We start from the raw sequence: 21,204 nt of genomic DNA, 5'->3' as shown, positions 1-21,204 counted from the left end.
TCGCTGGTATGAATGAGCCCAAGTTACCAAAAGGTGAGAGCACTGTCCGGAGATGCACAGGCTCCCAAGCACAAGGCGCAATATCTCATTTTCTCACGTCGACAAGATTTGGCGGCAATCACGCCCGAATTCCACACTGGTGCACTGCGCAATCGCTCACCCGTCAAATATAGTAACCATGTATCAAAACCTGAGTCATCTTGGGACAATGCGAATCCCGGGTAATCTTACACCTAGATGTATCGGAAGCCAAGTCTTCTGTTAGTTTGTTTTTTTGTTTGTTTGTCTGTTTGTTTAACAAAGTCACTATACATCGTGCAACGCTGTTTGTCTCGTGCTGTTCCAAGCACATAAATTCTACACTGCAGCTCCGTGTTCATTTGATTCTGATTCATGTTATATCGTGAGTTTATTTCATTCATTTTGTTTTGTCTTGTTCTGATGTCATTTCGTCGCCTTGTGGCGGCTGACGTCAAATGCAAGGCGCCGCATAGTGCAAACCATGATGGATAGTTATGAAAAACCGCATTCACAGCGGATAGATTTCCACGGTTCCTGTCAGAATAAACTTGGAACTTTCGGTGATCTGAGCGACTTGTCGCTCTGACACAGCATTCCTCTAAACTGCCCAAATCTTTCTGCTTGTGTTATACCTTCCTATCCTTGGTTTGAATTCTATTTATGTTTTGCCATTAACGTTAAAAAGGGTAACTTTGGCTTTGTCGGGGTTTGTGCTGCAACACTATAACACTAATATACATTTTGTAGGCAAGGTAGAAATTGCTCAGCCGGTTATTCTTGTGAGGTGGGTCCTGCGATTTGAATATAGCACTGCAATGAATGACCGACGCATTGAAGTATGTATTCAACTGGAACTTCCGAAGAATATTATGTGTAAGAATTTTTCTACTTCAGCAAATCAGAGAGCACATTATCATAAGGGCGCTTCGAAAACGGTACTTTGAAACAAATTTCACGTTGGAAACACCCCCCCCCCCCAGAAGAAAACAATTTCCTGTGAATATCGATAGCAGCTTTATGTCTATGTGATTCATGATAATTTCACCCAGACAAACGTGAGTGGTTTCTGCGCTAGCCAGGCATTCTGCATTGCCGTTTGCCTTTACATGAATTTGTACGTTAAAGTGATACAAAATAATGACAAAAGAAGCGAACTGATATTCCTGTTCACGGATGCGATTTCTGCGTCGTCGGAATTCCGCTCTACTTGCGAGTTCTCAGATGTTAGATAAAAAATAACCTGTGAGGAATGTAGACATAATCTGGACATTCATTAATTCTGAACGCCGTAATATCTTTGATGCGGGAACAACGCAATAAAGTACTTTATTCAGCGTTTCGGAAATTTGTGAAATTGTTCGGCGCGCCCAATAAATTTACGCGCAAATCAGTGATTCGGGTCAGCAATTTAGAGGGAACAACCACATTCCTATGTATACTTACCGAGACAGTGACTACAGTGATTTCATCCAAAAAGCAAGTAACCTGTTAAGACGCCGCCCTCAGCCGGACACTGTGATTCCCAGTCGGAAAAAATGGAGGTTAAAGATAACAGCCCTCTATACCGGTATAGATGAAAACCAGGAGAAATCAGCGTCATAATATGACAGAAAAATGTTTGTCCCATGCAGATAATGGTATAAACATCTTGTATGACCCGAGAACAACAATGATAACAACAAAAAATCAAACGAGCGTGTATATTCGTCTTTTAGGACAGCGGTGATGCTCTAAAGCTTTAGTAATAGCAGCCCTTGTTTCACTGCACACACAATGTTGGCCATTTCAAAATAGAATGGACTTTTCCTTGGCTCACACTCACGTTGTAAACATTTTACCTCAATACCCATCGATAGGAGTAACTATTACCCCTGTGTTTCAGTCGATCAAGAAAAAACCCAAAGCGGTGAAAGAGGAAGGAAAGAAGAAGAAGAAGAAGGAGGAGGAGGAGGAGGAGGAGTAGGAGGAGGAGGAGGAGGAGTAGGAGGAGGAGGAGGAGAAAAAGAGGAAGGAAGGGAAATATCATCTTTTCTCACTGCCAAAGGCGGATTGTGTATGCCCACCATCCGTTTCCACCCTTCCCCTCCCGCATCAGAAGTTAAGGCCATCGCACACTACACGATCAGACTGGTCTTAAAGTCTTAAGCCAAGCTGGGTCTTAAGACCAGTCGTACGACCGGACACCGCACACTATACGACCGAACCTTACGAGTATGCTTTTACGACTGTAAAGCGCGCGCAGTGCGCACTGCGTGCGCTTGCATTTTACTGCATTGTGAATGGCTGAAAGCCTACGACCGGTCGTAGAAATTCAACATGTCAAATCTCTACGACTGGCGCTAAGACCCAGTCGTACGACTAGAAAATGGCAAGACTGTGACGTCACACTTCTAGTCTTAGGTCTTAAGACCGGTGAATCGGGGCAAAATCGTGTAGTGTGCGGCGGGCTTAAGTGTAAACTGATGCGACGCCTGTGTCAGATTTCATGCGTGCAGATGATTGTTTCACATCTACTGACGATGAAAAAAAATACGAATGGTTTTGTGGCGAATCTTGTCATCTCTGTCAACTTCAAAATAAAAAGGAGGGAGTGAGGAGGGGGCAAAGAGGGTATTGCTATATTACATCCTGGTCTTGTGGAGCTATTTCATTCGTGTGTGTGTGTGTGTGCGTCCATGTGTGTTTGTGTGTATAGGAGTTTTGTGTCCCCGCACAGATTATCTCGTGTGTGTGTGTGTGTGTGTGTGTGTGGTATGTTCGTGAAAACATATAAATTTGTTTTGTCTTTTCTCTTGTCTGAAATATAAGTGATATTGTACTATACCGTCCCCACCAGTGATTACTCTATTGCAAAATTCCTGCGCTTTTCTGAGCACAATTTCTTTTGGTTGCACGCTATTTGACAAACATATCGCTTAGAATTGTAGTTGCCTGTAACTGATATAATATCGCGCATGAGCAATAAATCAGTCAAATTGAAAGTGATGCAAGACCACCTACTTAATAACTCCCGAAAAAAAGAAAAGGACATTCGTGAAACATATTTGTGCTTATGTACTAATAACATTCAGGAAAAATGGCACAAAATTAGATGTGACAAGTGCTTGTCTCGTATCTGTAATGTCATTTCCAGTGAAATGAAGAATTTCCTACCTGAATGTCACATTCAATGTTATGAAATAATCTTATGTCTGAAGTGACACACTTCATATTCACGGTGTTGTTGAATATAAGGATTGCTGGTGGGCAGCCAACCACTTCAGTTACAGCACGTTCATGAGAATTAACTCCAACAATAGACAACTATATAGAAAGGATGACTGTAGAATGCAATCTTTGTATCTCGAACAATTTACATTAGAATTATAATCATTGCAATTTCAATTTCTGAAAATGTTTTTCCCTGAAAGTTTGTACGTTACACTCCTCTTTGAAAACGCGATGCTCCCCAAAATGCGGCAATAATGGCCTACAAATAAGAATAAACCTTGTAAGTTCTTTAATTGCTCTTCTTTCTTTTCTTATTCTCCCATTATTTTTCTATTTTGTTTGTGTGTGGGGGGGGGGGGGAGATGTAGAGCTCGCATATGGGGGTAACCAGCTTCGAGCCTGCGGCGCAGATAACGCGCGCTACTACTAAGCCTTGGTCTCGGCCGCATTGCGGAGCAGACGGTTGTCCCTGGAATGGCGTGATCGCGATAGTTAACACCTGATATCGTTGTGTTTGACTTTTGGCGGATGTGTAATCTCTTTAATGTGTTGACTCTATGCACTCTGTCTCCCTCTCTGTCTGTCTCTCTGTCTGACTAACTCTCTCTCTCTCTTTCCCTCAGTGCCCTTCTCGTCTCATTTCTGAAAATCTCTAATTCCCTGTCTGCTACATTATAATTAGCCGATCGGCGCGCGAATGCCTTCTAAATCCTCACACACAATGTCCGGAAACAAAACACTCTGAGGACGTGACTTTAAATACTTTTAGGAATTATTTCAACCAGTTATGAAGGGTGCATGAAGAGTAAATTCGGAAACTGCGCAAGAGTTTGATCAAAGTCTACCGTGACTACATATTCATCTCACCTTCGGTTCTTTGAATGGTCTGGTATACAAATGCAAGGGTGATATCACATTCGTTCCTTCGACAATTTCAATTTTCAATTTTCAATTTCAATTTATTGTCATATTTCTCACAAATAAGCACAAAAAAGTACAATTATGTGATACGAAAATTATACAATACATAAATTAGATGAAACTTCACCGTAATGTACAAAAGTTTGTCTTGGTATAAACACAAGGTCTGTATACATCAGAGCTGAGCTATGGTCATAATGCGAGGATATGATGGGGCCTGCGTAAAAGTAAGCTTGTACAGCCACAGGACCCGTGATAAATCAGATAAGGGAAATTATGAAATACTAGTACAGATATTTTTTAGACCATACTCCACCATATGACTGAGGGAACCGATTAAAACAAACAAAAAAGATCAAATAATGTTACTCAATATAAGATACAGAAAGGCCACATGTTGCAACAATATTATTTTATCTGCTTACAAGACACTGTAAAGGACTTGGGTATGGGGAAACAACGACTTAGATTGTAATAACAATGATAATATTGCTCCGGTCTTTTATTTTCTCCAGGGGGGGGGGGTGTTTCATAAAGCTGTTCGTGTAGTTATGAATGACTTACGAGCGACTGCTGATCAGTTCTTGTGCTGAATTATGGAAATTCTGATATGTATAGCACATCAGAACTTATCACCAGTCGCTCGTAAGTTGTTCGCAACTTTACGAACAGCTTTATGAAACAGGGCCTAGGAAGGATTATGAAGGGCTAAGGGTTCCATAGGGACAGGCTTGTAATATAGGGCTTTAGGTTTAGTTTGATGTGAGGATTAGGATTAGAGTTAAGGTTATGTGTGTAGGTAGAATTTATGTTTGGCTTTAAGAAATACGTGCAGATATTTCATGGGGGCTAACAATCCATTGTGGCAGGAGCAAACTAATGTCATGGAACCAAATACATGAACACGCACTGCACGGTTGTATCACAATTATACGGATAAGTTTTTCTATCACTATCATGGGCTACACATTCCTTTTTTCCCTCTTACGCATTTTCTCGATACGTTGGTCACGACCTTATAATCATATCAAAACTTCTACACTCTCGACTGCTGATAAGAATTTCAATCTGTTTTGGCTGTTAAAAACATGGTGAAGCGATTGTGTTATCAATGACGCGAAAGGACAAATGATCAGTAATATCAAGGAGAGAAAAATTAATATTACTGGACTCTCAGATTTTTTTGAAAAAAAAAGATGAAAAACGTATCGGCAGGTGGAGTTTTTAAAACACACCTATACATAGGCCTAAATCTCGTATATTCATATAATATTTATAATAGGGATATCATATATATACATATATATACATAAAGACGATGAAGACAAACAAGTTGACATAATGCATTAGACAGGCATTACAGACAGACATTACATCAGGAAGATCCGTGCAAGGGTCGAAAATTTGGTTTACAAATATAATGAAGTTGAAATCTAATGCATTATGTCAACTTGTTTGTCTTCATCATCTTCATGCTCTTATTCCAACACGCGGATAATAATACCATCATATATATACATATATATATATATACATATATATATATACATATATATATATACATATATATATATACATATATATACATATATATATACATATATATATATATATATATATATATATATATAAAATATATATATATATATATATGTGTGTGTGTGTGTGTGTGTGTGTGTGTGTGTGTGTGTGTAACGAGAAAGCCAAAAGTTCCCGAACTGGTCTTCGTTACATTTTAGTTAATATCTGAATAACGTCAGCTAATAAAACTGATCTATAACCTTTAAATGTGACAGTAACGATCTCTCTCACTTTCGCTCTCCTGAATCACACCCCTCCCTCCCTCCCCACACGGGCAACCTTGGACAAAGACTTAGGGCGCCGTCCCACAATTATTGAGCGTATATCGAACCAAGGAATACCCAACGAATTCAAAAATTTGAAGATACGTTCTCAAGGATTCGCAGAGATACGCTGGAACCGATTTTCTTTCATTATTATTTTGAACATGTCCAAAATAAAATTTCGCTGCAGCGTATAACTCCGCGATTCCCTACGAAAAGCTAATGGATGCAAAGAACGTCAAACAAATTGCGAACTATATTCTAGTAATTAGCAACGGATGCGAACGTATCTTCAAATTTTCGAATTCGTTGAGCATACGTAGTTGACTCGATACGCTCTTGTGTGACCGGGCTTTTAATCTGACATGATGGAGAGTTATTTACATAATGAATGAGGATAAGTTCAGGGAGAGTAATATTTAAATGCTTTCAGAGTATAATGTGCGTCATGACGGTGACCTAAGTCACCATCATAAATAAGGAAAATATTTACAAACAAACAACTAATATTTGCTTTGATTTCTTCCACTAAAGTGGAAAAGCAAAATATCTATATCTATAAATCAGCATTTAATATAGGAATTCGATTATTCTCTACGAGTTTTAGTTTAGTTGCAGTTCTCTATGTCTTATTTGACCACGTGCATAAAACATCAGCAGAATGTGACGATGTTAGCATCATTTCACGATATACTTCGAATTATAAGAGGAAACATTATCTTTACATGTATATCACTAAATCTAGTCATGGTGTCTCTTTGTAGGTGTTGCCTCTAGCCATTACTTTCTTGCAAATGGCATTGGCATAGTATATAACAATAATAATGATGATGATGATACTTATGATAATAATAATAGTAATAGTAGTAATAATGATAATAACAATAACAGAGACACTTATAAAGCACTCATTCTGTTCCTAAAAAGATAATATAGCGTATCATAATATAACGAGCATTCCTCAAGGAAACATGTTACATAGCAAAATCACAGAGAACAGAATGCATGTATAATCCAAGCTCTGACGCTATCTGACGCCGATTAGAAGTTTCCATAAAACAGCAGGATCAAAAAAAAAAAAATCACAGGTAACTTGAGCTGATGAGAACAAAACGTCATATTGGGGGTAAATCAACTTACCACTTTGTCTGCTTTCATTCAATCTTTGTGCTTCCATTTCCTGACGAATTGCATTCATCCTGGAAATCGGATCCGTGTTATTTGGTTCGACTTTGTTGGCCATGGTTTATCTCTTGTTTATTACTCCTCACTTCATTTACCGTCCTCCCGTAAGAAAACCGTCGCTCATTTGTTATAGTAGTGCCGACAAGTGGATTTTGATGATGCGTTTGTTTTGCACGTCGATAGTTAACTGACCTTGTTATACGTGATTCGAGAGGGATGCCGTGTCCTAGTTTAGATCGCTTGTTACAGAAACGGAATTATCGTGAAAGCGGCTAAGCGTACATTCATTCCCAGCCGCTGTTTCTGGGTTCTGATGTTCGACTGAGTGTGGTCGTAGTAGTATGCAAGCTCCGCGAGCGAGAGCTAGGTAGCTGATATGCTGCGGACACTCATGGGACCTCAGCTGCTAAAGTTTGTCGTCATGGCATTTGCGCGCGCGTGTCTCAAGACAGCACGCGTTTGTATTGTTACGTCACGCGCCTGAGACTACTCAATGGCTGATTGTAGCGTGTGCCCAGGGTCTCTCAACGAGCTCCGTCCCAGAAAAAGACTCTACACTAAACTTACAATAACTCAGTTGCCATGGCAACAAGGGCATGCGTACAGGTTATTGATTAATATACTACGTATTACTAGTGGGGACGATTCAAGCGACGGGAACTATTGTAACTTACACTATATAGGTTGACAAGATGTGCGTTATGCAATAGGAACCACACTGAATAATGTCTTTAGAAGTCACAGCAATTCTGGCTAACGGTATTAAGTGCAGTATTTAAAGGGGATGGTTAGTACCTGATCAGTGGGAATCAGTGGGAATCAGTGGGAATGCTGGGGGATGATTGTTCCAATTCTTGTGGCATTCATTTAAGAGTACATTATATATCTATTGTTGTGTGAAAATTATTTGCTTCAGAATGGTCTCATATTCAATTAATGTGCAGTTTAAAGCCCCGTCACTGCTAAGGCATGCTAATATGGAAACATTAAACTGAACATTACTTGAATATGAGACCATTCTGAAGCAAATAATGTTCACACAACAATAGATATATAATGTACTCTTAAATGAATCCCACAAGGATTGGAACAATCATCCCCCAGCATTCCCATTGATTCCCACTGATCAGTTACTAGCCATCCCTTTTGATACATGGATTTTTATTTGATTTGATTTATTTCCGCATTCAATCAAATACAAATTGAATACAAATTTCAAAAGCACAAAAAACAAAGAATAGCAAGTGCAGTGATTTAAAATGATAATATAACATTGCACAAATAGATAAACATAAGCAAATGTATTTAACAGTATACATACTAGTATACAAAGAAACACAATAAGATCAGTTTTCAGTAATAACAGAGATAATTGAATGCAGGATACGGCCGTCGTGAGCGATTAAAGGAATAGTACAGTATTGGTGGAGTTGAAAATAATTGGGCTTTAACTTTTTTTGCGAGATACCAAGAAAACACTTATGAAATAGTGCAGAGCATACCATTTTAAGAGGAATTCAAAGTATATTTGATGAAAATCGGGTTTGGAATAGCTGAAACATCCGAAAACAAAGTAAAACAAAACGATCGTTAAAAAAAATGTGGGTATCACACCGTTTATTAGGATCACTCTGTTTTGGATATCTCAGCCATTACAAAATCAATTTTCATAAACTAAACTTTGAAATCCTCATGGAATTACATGCTCTTTCATATGTCATACCAAGTTTCTCCCTAATCTCAAAAAAAAAAAATGATTTAAAAAAAACCTGAATTTAAGTCTCAACCAAAACTATACGATCCCTTTAAGCTTGAAATAGATGGGACCTCATAAAAAGACTATCCGCAATTCTCTTGGAGGAAAGTAAGTACAGTTCGGCCTCGATTATCCGGCCATGTCGGGACCGGAGCTCATCCAGATAAGCGACTTGGCCGGATATGGGAGACACAATGTTAATTATATAGCTGCCGTCCAATCTGCCGTCCCAGTGCACTGGCAGCTAGCGTACCCCGCAACGGTGGTGTAATCTCTGCTAGCCTGCGCAAAATTGTAGTCCCTTCTTCACAAAAATAAAGTACATCTTTATGTGAAAATCATGCATGTTTTACCTCATTAGATATTGAGGAACCTATTATGCACATCTTATGAAATTAGTGATATAGATCCATGAAAAGATGTTAAAGTCACTGTTTTTTTCTCAATTTTTGGATGAAAAAAAAAGACCCTCACTGCGTGAACGCGTCCGGATAATAGAGATTTCCGGATAAAAGGAGGCCGGATAATCGAGGTCGAACTGTAATCAGGTATAGGTGCAATGCAGTTGCAGGTGTGGGTGCAGAATGCAGTTGAATGAAGAAAAAAAAAAGAGATTGAAAATTAACAATCATTAACCAAGAATAGTTCCTTTAGTTGAAAAAAAAAATTGTTACAAGGCATGATGTTCAGAGGCCGTTGTCCAAGTCAAGCGATTTGCTCATTGATAACGGTCTCCCCCACCTGCATATCTAAAGATTTGTGATGAAATTTATGTATTATTTCACATGATTATATACTTGTAATATGAACTGTTGTTTGTATTTTCATGACTTGTGAATAATATGTTTGATATTGTTATACTTATTTTCTTTTATATACAAGTGGAGAAATAAAACCTACTGAAACTGAAGTATATGTTATCTAAAAAAGTGGGGTGCAATATGAATGTATCAAATATCGCTTAAGTGTAGCTTTTAAAGAATAAATAGTTGAGCAAGACTTTGTGTTGTCTGGAAGATTATTTCAAATATCCGGACCCGAATGTCTGATAGATTTGTGTGTCACTTATGATTTGGGATTCGAAAGATGGAAATTTCTACATATACGAGTAGGGTATAATATAAGAAAGACCCGAGTCCATCAAAGAGGATTTCGATGAAAAGAAGTGACAGACAATGTCTTAATATTCTAAGTGTTATAGCTGTTACAACGTTATCTGTACTTATTTATGTTAAAAAGGCCCTCACATTGGAATGATTACAGGATTATGTACTTCGCATGGGTTTTCAAAAATTATTGGATGATAAACAATGAGGACTAGGACCGTTCTTAAAGCAGTCAATTATATGCAAATACAAACATAAATACATATAGATCTTCTTTACGTTTTGCAATTGTAATTAATTGTTCTGCAACGTTTATCATATAGGCATTGTATAAAACCAACCGTTAATTCTTATAGAATTTTTGATAATAAAATGATTGTGTTATTAAGTCGACCAAAGCAAAAGCAAATTATATACATTAGGTATATGATACAATAGTGACTTTACACTTTGATATGTTTCCATACTCAGGGCTGTTTTGCACATTTCAGGAACACCCAGTAATAGCAAACTAGGCGTCATTTTAAAGATAATTAATCAGGCTTTTTTATGATGTCATATTTCATGAAGTTGATAAGATAAAACATAACATAAGATAGTGTAAAAAACATGAGCTACATTGATTTCGCTTGAACATGCAAAAGTCATATCGTACTCTAAATGTTTGTATATATACAAATGTCATATTTTACTCTACATTTTTGTCGGAAATGAAATGAATTGAATGAAATAACAGAAATATGATAGGGCTATATCAAACATTTACTACAGAACTTATTTTGAGGGGTATAAAAACAAGTGTGGGAGACAGGCGCAATGTCATTCATTAACAGACACCATTATACTAAACACGTCTGTAAATCAATCTGATTTTTTTTTTCATAAGCTTAGACTGTTTGTCTGTTTGAATTTCCGTTTAGTTTAGACACAAACCATAAAAGAAAGCGATTGTTGCCTGGCCAAGCAGACTTGTCAAAAATGACATGAAAACAAAAACAAACAAACAACAACAAACAAACAAAAGCAACGACAGAGACAAAAATATTTTCAGTCAGTGTCACGTTCTTTAACCGTGCACACGGTGTCACGTGACTGGAACAGGTGAATAAAAAGACACAAAATCAATGCATAGTTTTCAAAATGCAGAATACAAAGTTTTAATAACACACGCTTTGTATAAGCTCTCATCATAAACATGCATTAGTATAATGAAATGCTTTGCCAGCGGGTTTCATCAACTCTGAAAACGAGGATTTGTCATCTTTTCCAAAAGGAAGGAATTATCGAAAGCACTCTGGACACGTGTCAGCGAATAAAACGAGCAATGCTCTCGGCGGACGAGTCCAAGAAACATGTGTGACATGCCGGTAATCAGCAGGTGTCGTCAGACAAAACAAAATTACGATATTATCGATGTTCTCGCTGGCCTGTCAATAGTGTACCCGCTCCATCATTGATTAGTCGTTGTGATGTAACCCGTGCCAGTGCCCACTTGTTCGGATATTGATGATTGCCTATTCTTTATAGAAGTTTTGTTTTGATTTAAGATTGACCAGAACGCTTGGAATGGTGTGAACTAATTCTGGAAAATAAATTGTGCTCACTGCATGTGCTCACTTCAAGTGGCTCAGTTGCTATACAATGCATAGTCACACATAGAGTTGCTGCCCGGTGAACATGGTGAAGTTAATGCGTATTTTCCACTAATGCTTTCCGTGCATTTGTTATTTGATTATATCTTTATCGCACCTGTCTTCTCAAATGAACTCTTATCAAAATTGGCAAGGATCTACATAGATGTGAAATAACTCACAATGAAATATTACGTTGGGTTTTGCTGCCTGACTGAATTCATTTATAGTTTTTCCAATCAAAAAATCAAATTACATGCAACAAAACTATCTAAACAGGCTAAAGAAGACTAAAACATAACACTGTAAAATGAAGTGTTTAGGATTTAAGCACTTTCCTAAACATTTTTTGTAACACTTTATAAACACATACACGCCTTTATATATTGTTTATAAACACTATAGTGGAACACTTTAATAAACACTTAAACACTTCATAAACACATCATCACTTTCATAAACACTCAAACATTTCACAAACACTTACATATAGAACGCCTTCATAAACACTATAAATTGAATAACATGAAATAGTATTTGGGCTTTTTTTAGTAGCATCTACTAGTAGATTTGGTTGTCCTATCATGTTTTCATAATAATGTACATTGGAGAATTGTAGAAACATCGCGAGTAAGTCAAACCTGCTACCAAATCCCGGAAACATGAGCGCCATATCAGGGCAATTAATACCCCCCCCCCCCCCCTCCCGACAATTATACCCACGGCTAAATACTGATTACTAATGAAGTTAGAGTAAAGATTAGGGTAAGGGTTAGGTTAAAGATTAGAGTTTGGTTTAGGGAGAGGATCAGGTTCAGGATGATGATTAGGGTTAAGGGTTAGGGGAAGGGTCTGGGGTAATTGTCCAGAGAGTAATTGCCCTAGAACCCATGAGCACATCACTCCAATTATAAATTGCCCATAAGCTGGGTACTGTATGTGCGTATTATATCAAAGAGGATAAAAATTTCTTTGGTCAGACATACATATATATATATATATATATTGCTGTTTTGACATCATATTTTCCTGATACGTACGGGTCAAAGAATACAAATTACATCGGTCTGTGCGGTGACATTGATACCTCAATATGCCTAAACATTAATTTGTCTTATACATTTTGTTTTTCCTCTGTACTTTTAAACAAGTACCGAGTATGATTTTGTATTACCTGCATCATAATAAGTCATCAAAATTAATGCTCTAAATGCGCATACTATAGTATAGATTATAATAGACAGAATTAGATATGGCTCTTTCCCAACTTATCGCAGTGATCTCCTCCATCCAATGACTCCATCCTGTAGATCACGGTCGAGTATAAAGATGCCCCTCTCCAAATATACACTCCTGGATCCCGTGCTATATACACTTGTATGGCAATCGCGTGCCTTCTCTGTTTATGCCCCTCAACTTTAGAACAGTTTGCCTTCAAACTTATTCAATTTATAATTTTTCCTCCTCGAGCAATTTGCAGAAAGTAAATGTATGATCATTCATAATGATATGCTTGTTTTAGCGTTGTTATGCTAGCAGTCTAACTTATTACATGTTTATTGTCTTTTCAAAGTGTATTTCTATGCATTATTGTATTATTTATTATTGATTATGTACGCGCTGACCAGGATTCGAACTTGGTCTCGTGTCAAAGAGCCGGGAACCAAGCTTCCTCTATTATCATGCGTGCGGTAATCGCGTTGATATAGCATGACTTGTAATTAACAACTTTGTTTCGTTTTACTCAGGTACTCATTTTATGTTTGTTCATATGTCTTTATTAGTCTTGCATGGGATGGATAGCCCTTTCAGCCTACGATACAGCTGTTTTCGAAGGGCAAAATTAAAGATAAAATCACGAATGATAAAGACAGCAGAATTTCAAGTTAATGTTTCAGAATATTCTGTTGAAAATTAAATAATCTTGCAATTAAAGTCGAACTACAGTCATTTTCAATTCAGGGTATGAAAAACACCCACAATACATTACCACAAAACTGGATATCAAATTCATTAAATTCATCATTATTCTATAAGTGATTTGTGTGTTTTTGAAGAAAAATGAAGTAAAATTTGAATTGAATTAAATTCAATTGATATGATGGCATTTTCCTAATATGTCTTCTTCAAACTTTTCAAAACACTTTTTTTTTTACTTTGTCTGTTATAATGACGTCATCCCGCTGCATCTATGACGTTGAAAGCCGTACAGACATTAAGTCGAATCCAGGACGTGTTGGTGGTCATGGAGCTGAGGTTGAGAACGAGGGCTCGCACCTCCCGCGTCGTCACCTCGCATCGCACGTTGAGGAAGAAACTACTGCGATCGTCACGACATATTTCCTGTACGAACCACTGGTGCATTTTCACTTCGGGAAACTGTTATGGGTGTCGGATATGAACATCGAACAGCAAACATCATTTGTTATCATCTTATCATGTATTCTTTTTTTTTTAATCAAAGTATAATTTTGACAGTCCTAGTAATTGCCATTAATTATCTGTTCCTGTCATAGTTTAACACTGAGTTCAGATGAACGAACCGAAAAACTACGGGTCTCTCATTGAAAGATAAAACACCCTATACAGCAGTCGATTAGCTTCAACCTTACATACGTCATTTTATATTCTTCTAACAGACCAATCAGTTACAAGTTTAAACTGAAAATAATTCACTTCGTATGATATACTTAACACTACACGGTCTTATGTTACGCCGCGTAAATAGGACTATAGATAGGTTTCAGCTTTATCCGAATAATCTGTACTGTAATTATCGTTTCACAGGTTTTGATGAACACCTCCTTGAAAGCGGAAGAAGTGGTGATTCGTCATAGGAAAATTGGAAGCGTCGGGTATGACATAATTAAAATCTGACTAGAGAATTAGGATATTGCCCCTCAAGGGAGTTGCAACATGAATGTCACTTTCATCAACATGTGATTATGGCATGATGCTTTACGATGACATTCCTATCAGCCAATCATCTGACAGCTCTGCTAACACGTCATCACGTTACCATGTTATCAAATCAGACTGTCGGATGCTTCATTATATTTAGTTGGGAGAATCCGACTCATTTGATTTGAAATCCACATTGATCTTCTGACAAGTATAATGATTCCAAAGGAAACCTACTCATTCTACAGTCTATGGGTAGCAAAGTCGTTTTAGGACAAATACTCACTCTATATGCATATTAAAAGACCTTCTTTACACGATCAACACTCGTTCCGGTAAATAAAAAGTCTCCAAGATGGACTGCAAACTATACCAAAGCTCAAAGAAGAAGAAGAAGAAGAAGAAGAAGAAGAAGAAGAAGAAGAAGAAGAAGAAAAGATTGAAACCTTATATGGTGGATTTGAGAGTCATTTACAAAGAACAGGGATAAAAATGCTAATAACTATACTACGTCTGAATGGAAACAATCTTTCTATAAGTTTTGTTGTTATTATAAGAAGCTAAACATATATACAAAAAAAGGGGGGAACGCAAACCTGAGCAATCTGGACAAGAACCCCATCTGAGTTGAGCGCGAGATTAAGTGCCTGCTGGTTTTCATATGCTGGACAAACTCGAACTTTTCGCCTCACACTTCTAGACAGTCTCGACTGCGGAGTCGACACCGACGACGAAGAGGTTGACGACGACAGTGAAGAGACAGGAGGTGATCCAGAAGGGGGATTAACGGAGGAAGCGCTAGAAGATGAAACATCCAAGGGGATCGAAGGCAGTTGCTGAGCTGAGCAGAAGAATTCGCCGAAATGTTTTAGGATGTACTGTCGCTGACCGGAAGTGAAGTTGACCACTGGGGACTGGTACTCCGGACTAACGAGAAGATCGGGGGAGGACCGCAGTTTGTCCAGCGTGGACGATATTTCCCGGACCTGTGATGGACAAGTTGGAGGACGTGTGACGCTATTAAAGCTATATAGGGCATGCATGTTATGTGAATTGTCCTTATCTTCGTTCTTGTCCTTGTTATAGTCTTTTCTCTCCGTCCGTTTCGTATGACGTCATGATGTCAAGATTTTCATTCATAGAGTCCTTGACTGATCTTGCGGTGCCCTTTTTATCTTCAAGAGTAATTCATAAAATTCTCAAGCTTTGTTTTCTTGTGGATTTCTCTTTTCCCTATACAGTTAAACAATATAATTTTGATTATTACTTAGTCATTTATCGGAATATAAAGACAAGATTTATACATGCATGATTGTATTATGCATAATAAGGTTTATGTGATATGAAATATGAATAATATTGATGAACATAAGCATTAAATTGCAAAACATATAATATACAGAAGAAAACATAGATGTATACTTTACATCGCAAAGTAACGTAAAGAATACAGTTTACACGTGTTGATTATGCCACAATAAAAGTTCACCAGAATGCTGATTTATATCAATTAAATCGCTTTTGTGCAGGAGTGACTATCTAGCACAGAATGGATTTGGTGTGATACTTACAAATAACAACTTTGTTTAAATAATCTCTTAAATGAGTATATGGAAGAAGGTGATCTGATTCAATGATCTAACTTGTTCCATTTAAGTAAAGAAGATACGATTGGGTTACACTTGTGACAATCAGAGCGATATCTTGTCACATGCAGACCTCCACTGTTAGCCTTGTGTGATGTCCACTTGTCATCATCAGGCCTAACTAAGATAAGCTAGATCCGAATACAAATTCATGAGATGAGAAGGGACACACTACAGAAAAAAACCCAACAACAACTACAACATCATCCGGAAGGACGCATTCATTCCATGTAAGTGGTACATGTATATTCTTCGAATAATCATACAGCAGGGAGGTGACCTGCATACAGGTAACTCCCCATCCCCCCACCCCACCCCCATTTTTAGGGGTCGACGCCACTGACCTGAGGTCAGTGGTCGATGCTCACGTCTCCTATTCGACAAGGTGACTTTGTCTTGAAGTGACGTTCTCCATTGTTTTCTTCTTGCGAACGACTGGCATGACTGGTAATTGCGAGCTTTAATGATCTTCGGCGCTTATGTTTATGACGTGCCTGCTCCCGAGTTGGAAAAAAAAAAGGAACAGCTGTCCCGCGCATGCGCAGAACAATATTTTACCTATTACAGCCGCGTCGAATAAGATTACGTTGTGGATCTAAAGCTCACTAATAATATTGTGCAGTAGGGGCGTACTTGTAAAGAAGACGAAGAAGTAAGAAGAAGAAGAAGAAGAAGAAGAAGAAGAAAAAAAAGAAGAAGAAGAGGAGGAGGAAGAAGAAGAAGAAAACAACAAAATTTTCTTATACACACAGAGAGGAAGGATCGTTGTTACATTGTGTCGCAGTTCTCTTTTGCAAGCCCCTCCATTCTTTTTTTTTTTCCAACTCAAATCATTCTCATCCACACATGAATTGACAAGGTTCTCCTATATAACATCAAAGGGTTAAAGCAGAGAAATATGCAACGCGTTATTTTTGTCGTCGTCAATGAAAAATCTTTGTGACACGGGCGGAATCATTCTGCCCTTATCGAAACCGAAGAATCTATGATAAATTAAGCATCAATTTATCTCGCCTTTAACGCATTTCTCGGCAAAATACACCGTAAATTTACGTCATGTCAAAGGACGCAAAGCTTTAATACATTATAACACGCACGTTTCTGAAGCAGGCTTCGATATTGACGGGTTATTTTTTCTTTCTTTTGTATGTTCTCCCCCTTTTCTTTGATTTCATCAATCTTGGGAGGATGAGGAAGAAGGGGAAAGTGCTCTCTTCTTTTCTTTTCTTTTTTCATCAATCCTATGCATCACGTGATATTGGCGCACATTCAATATTTCGTAATTATACAGATTCACTGTTCACAATGATATTGATTTCCTTGGAAGAGAAAAATGTATAGTTACGTGTGTGCGAATCGCTCGTTATACAAGCCACCATTATTAAATCATGGGTTGGTGTATCTTTGCTTGTGCGTCGAATGAACCCCCATCCCATGATGAAGTAAGTAGAGATATTGAAATGTAGCGAGTTATGTGCAACCTAATGACGTCACATTAGCGTCTTTGATGCAGTGATTTGATTTGCGGATTTTCTGTACTGCGGAGAGTTTGTCACTGAAATGAAAAAAAAAAAAATTCTTCGACTTAACTTTGAATCAAGGTTGACATGGTTATGTGAGATGCAGGAGATCTCCTGCTGATACAAGGTTTTTATTAAAGGCATCCAGGGAATATAAGTTTCCCCTTGTCACATATCGTGAAAGGATAAATAATTTTGTCACGAATAGTATAGACAGGGTATGTTATCAGTTGTTGCTCGAATGCTTAGAGAGGAAGGAATAGAGGGGTAGAGAAAGGAGTGGGTAGGGGTAGGGGTAGGGAAAGAAGGTTGGGTAGGGGTAGGGTGTATAGATAAAGGGGTGGGTAGGGGTATGGGTAGGGAAAGGGTTGGGTATACCAGGGTATGGGTGGGGAAAGGGATGGGTAGGGGTAGGGGGTATGGGGAAAGGGGTGGGTAGCGGTGGTGGATATGGGGAAAGGGGTGGGTAAGGGTGGGGGTAAGGAACGGATTGGGTAGGGGTGGGGTTATAGGGAACAGGGTGGGTAGGAGTAGTGAAATGGGTGGGTAGGGGTAGAGAAAGGGGTGGGTAGGGTAGGGATAGGGAAAGTGGTGGGTAGGGACAGGGGTAGGGTAGGGATAGGGACAGTGGTGGGTAGGGGCAGGGGTAGGGAAAGGGGTAGGTAAACTAGGTGTATATAGGGGTAGAGAAAGGTGTGGTGGGTAGGGGTAGGGAAAGGGGTGGGTAGGAATAGGGATAGGGAAAGGGATGGGTGGGGGTAGGAAAAGGGGTGGTGGGGGTAAGGATAGGGAAAGGGGTGGGTGGGGGGTAGGGATTGGGAAAGGGGTGGGTAGGGGTAGGGAGTAGAGAAAGGGGTGGGCAGGGTAGGGGGTAGATAGGTGGAGGGAGAGAGGTGGGGAAAGGACCTATGAGAGAGTTATGGGGAGAGGCTTTGAGAAAGGAGAATGAGGGAGGTAACGTGATTGGAAGGGGGAGAGAAGTGCATCTTGCTTCATGTTTATTATTATCTGAAATGTGCTCATGTATTATATGCCTTTCGGAGTGTTTTCACACTTACACAGCAAAAGGAAGCATCGATGTTATATTATTCTCTCAGAGTGTGACGAACAAATCCGTCAAGGAATACGAAGGGATAGTATAGTATTGGTTGAGGTGAGGATTCAGCTTTTAACTTTTTTGCGAGATACTTAGAAACAACTTTACGAAATGCTAAAAGGCATTACAATGCCAAGATTAATTCAAAGTTTATTTGATGAAAATCGGTTTGAAATGGCCGAGATATCAAAAAAAAAAGGGTAAAACTAAGTGATCTTAATAAAAGGTGGGTCCCACCTTTTTAGGATTACTTTGTTTTGGCTATCTCAGCCATTTCAAAACCATAAACTTTGAATTCCTCTTAGAATGATAAGATTATGCTCTTACATATTTCATAAAAGGTTCCTCATTATCTCCAAAAAATTATCATAAAAAAACTTTGGACACCTGAAACCTCATCTCAACCGAAACTGTACCATCCCTGGATAGTACCTTATGAAGACGCAGTGTGTGCATTTCTTCCTTTTTTTTTTAAAATAAAGCTCAAAACATTTCCCACTTTGTGTTTTCTTTTGTTTCGTCGGAACCAAATTTCACAGAATTCGTGATCTTCCTTTTTCGCAACCCCCCCCCCCAAAAAAAAAACCAGGGGGCATAGGATAGCTAAAGAGTTATATGCCTTAATTTCTTTACCTGTGTACAGTGTCCAGTCTGCATTTTGTCATACACCTTACTCTGTCTAATTTTGTAAACATCATGCGTGCCTATAGATCAAATTCGTGATAGGAAATTAAAAAAAAACAATGAAAGAAGGTAAAGGAGTTTGGAAGGGTTGGGTGAGATGGGAGGTGTGGAGAGGAGGGGGCATGGCATATAACAACTCAACCCCCACGAGTCATATAGCCCACGAGTTATACAGCTCACGAGTCATAGGCCTACATACAGTCCACGAGATAGACACTTGCTTATGGAGCAAGACCCACGATCTATACGGTCCACGAGCTAATAGACACTAGACGGATAAGGCCCATGAGCTCGACATTATACATAGGCAAATAAATCCCACCTGTTTGACATTAAGTGCCGAGCTCGTGGACCTCATTTGCCTCGTGTCCGAGCTCGTAGACCTCATTTGCCTCGTGTCCGAGCTCAGGGACCTCATTTGCCTCGTGTCCGAGTTCGTGGACCTCATTTGCCTCGTGTCGAGCTCGTGGACCTCATTTGCCTCGTGTCGAGCTCGTGGACCTCATTTGCCTCGTGTTGAGCTCGTGGACCTCATTTGCCTCGTGTCGAGCTCGTGGACCTCATTTGCCTCGTGTCGAGCTCGTGGACCTCATTTGCCTCGTGTCCGAGCTCAGGGACCTCATTTGTCTCGTGTCGAGCTCGTGGACCTCATTTACCTCGTGTCGAGCTCGTGGACCTCATTTGCCTCGTGTCGAGCTCGTGGACTTCATTTGCCTCGTGTCGAGCTTGTGGACCTTATTTGCCTATATAATAGTGTCTTTTTCATGGGTTTGGTTCTACTTGGTGTCTAGCTAGTGGGCCTGTTTTACTTGCATGGTATCTAGCTCTTGGGCTGTAGGACTCATGGGCTGTGTGACTCGATCATGGGCCTTTTTTTTTTCAATTACCAGCTCGCGGGCTATATGACTCGTTGGTGTCGAACTCGTGGAATGACCACGGAGCGGATTTGTGTCTGCGTTATAATACACAATGGATCTAATTATTATAATTATTCCCTCACTCTTTGTCTACATGAGGTCATGATAATTGTAGTCCGCCGTTCATAAGCCGGGTGAGATTCTGATGTACATTGTATTTGCCTCAAACAGAAGTTAGGCGTATGACAGTGGCGAATACAGGAGCGGCGCACAGGACTCACACCCCCCCCCCCCTTAAATTTCGTTTTCTGTTTTGTTTTGTTTTTCTTTTTCTTTTTTATATAAGACATGAAAGGAAGAAAAATTAAAGGGGCACGTGCAACCCTATTACTTTTTCTTTTCTTTTAAAGAAACCATCTTTGTCAGCCGAATGTATTGCTCATTAACCCTTTTTGTTTTTGTTTTGTTTTGTTTTGTTTATTTTGTTAGTTAGTTAGTTTTGTTTTGTTTTGGTTTGGTTTTCTTTTTTGCTTGTCAGGTGATGAAACCTGGCAGTTGTAAATACACTGCTCCCCCCCCCCCCCATACCTGAATCCGACCCTGTTGTATCACGTTTATGAAGGAGTTCTACCATCCTTGATAAGAAAGTGAAATATAAATGAAAATGGGATACTTTATTCAGCTGGTCCTCTTGCATCTGTGGTAGAGCTTCCGCTGACAAAGCCTCGTTCCTCTTGCAGACGGGGCACCGGTTACATGCCCACGTCTCGGCCAGTAGGCACTGCACCAAATAGTACAGGCCGATCAACAGCGCGATACATCTCAT

The 21,204-nt window shown here is 39.0% G+C and overlaps 1 protein-coding gene across 1 annotated transcript in view; it reads right to left on the bottom strand.

Moving 5' to 3' along the window:
- Nucleotides 1-21,204, bottom strand: part of LOC139725607 (potassium/sodium hyperpolarization-activated cyclic nucleotide-gated channel 3-like) — a 40,028-nt gene extending 18,824 nt beyond the window's left edge. The window contains exons 1-3 of the mRNA XM_071636696.1: nucleotides 21,052-21,204; nucleotides 15,172-15,561; nucleotides 13,885-14,053 (exon numbers count right to left, since the gene is read on the bottom strand). Coding sequence (XP_071492797.1) covers nucleotides 13,885-14,053; nucleotides 15,172-15,561; nucleotides 21,052-21,204 — 712 coding nt within the window. The remainder of the gene's footprint in view (nucleotides 1-13,884; nucleotides 14,054-15,171; nucleotides 15,562-21,051) is intronic.

The sequence above is a fragment of the Diadema antillarum genome, unplaced genomic scaffold, assembly GCF_040938485.1.
Source record: "Diadema antillarum isolate AM-2024a unplaced genomic scaffold, OU_Dant_1.0 seq00000051_RagTag, whole genome shotgun sequence".
Taxonomy (NCBI): Eukaryota; Metazoa; Echinodermata; class Echinoidea; order Diadematoida; family Diadematidae; genus Diadema; species Diadema antillarum.
The sequence above is the reverse complement of the archived record's forward strand: the minus strand, read 5'-3'. Positions and strand labels throughout refer to the sequence as shown.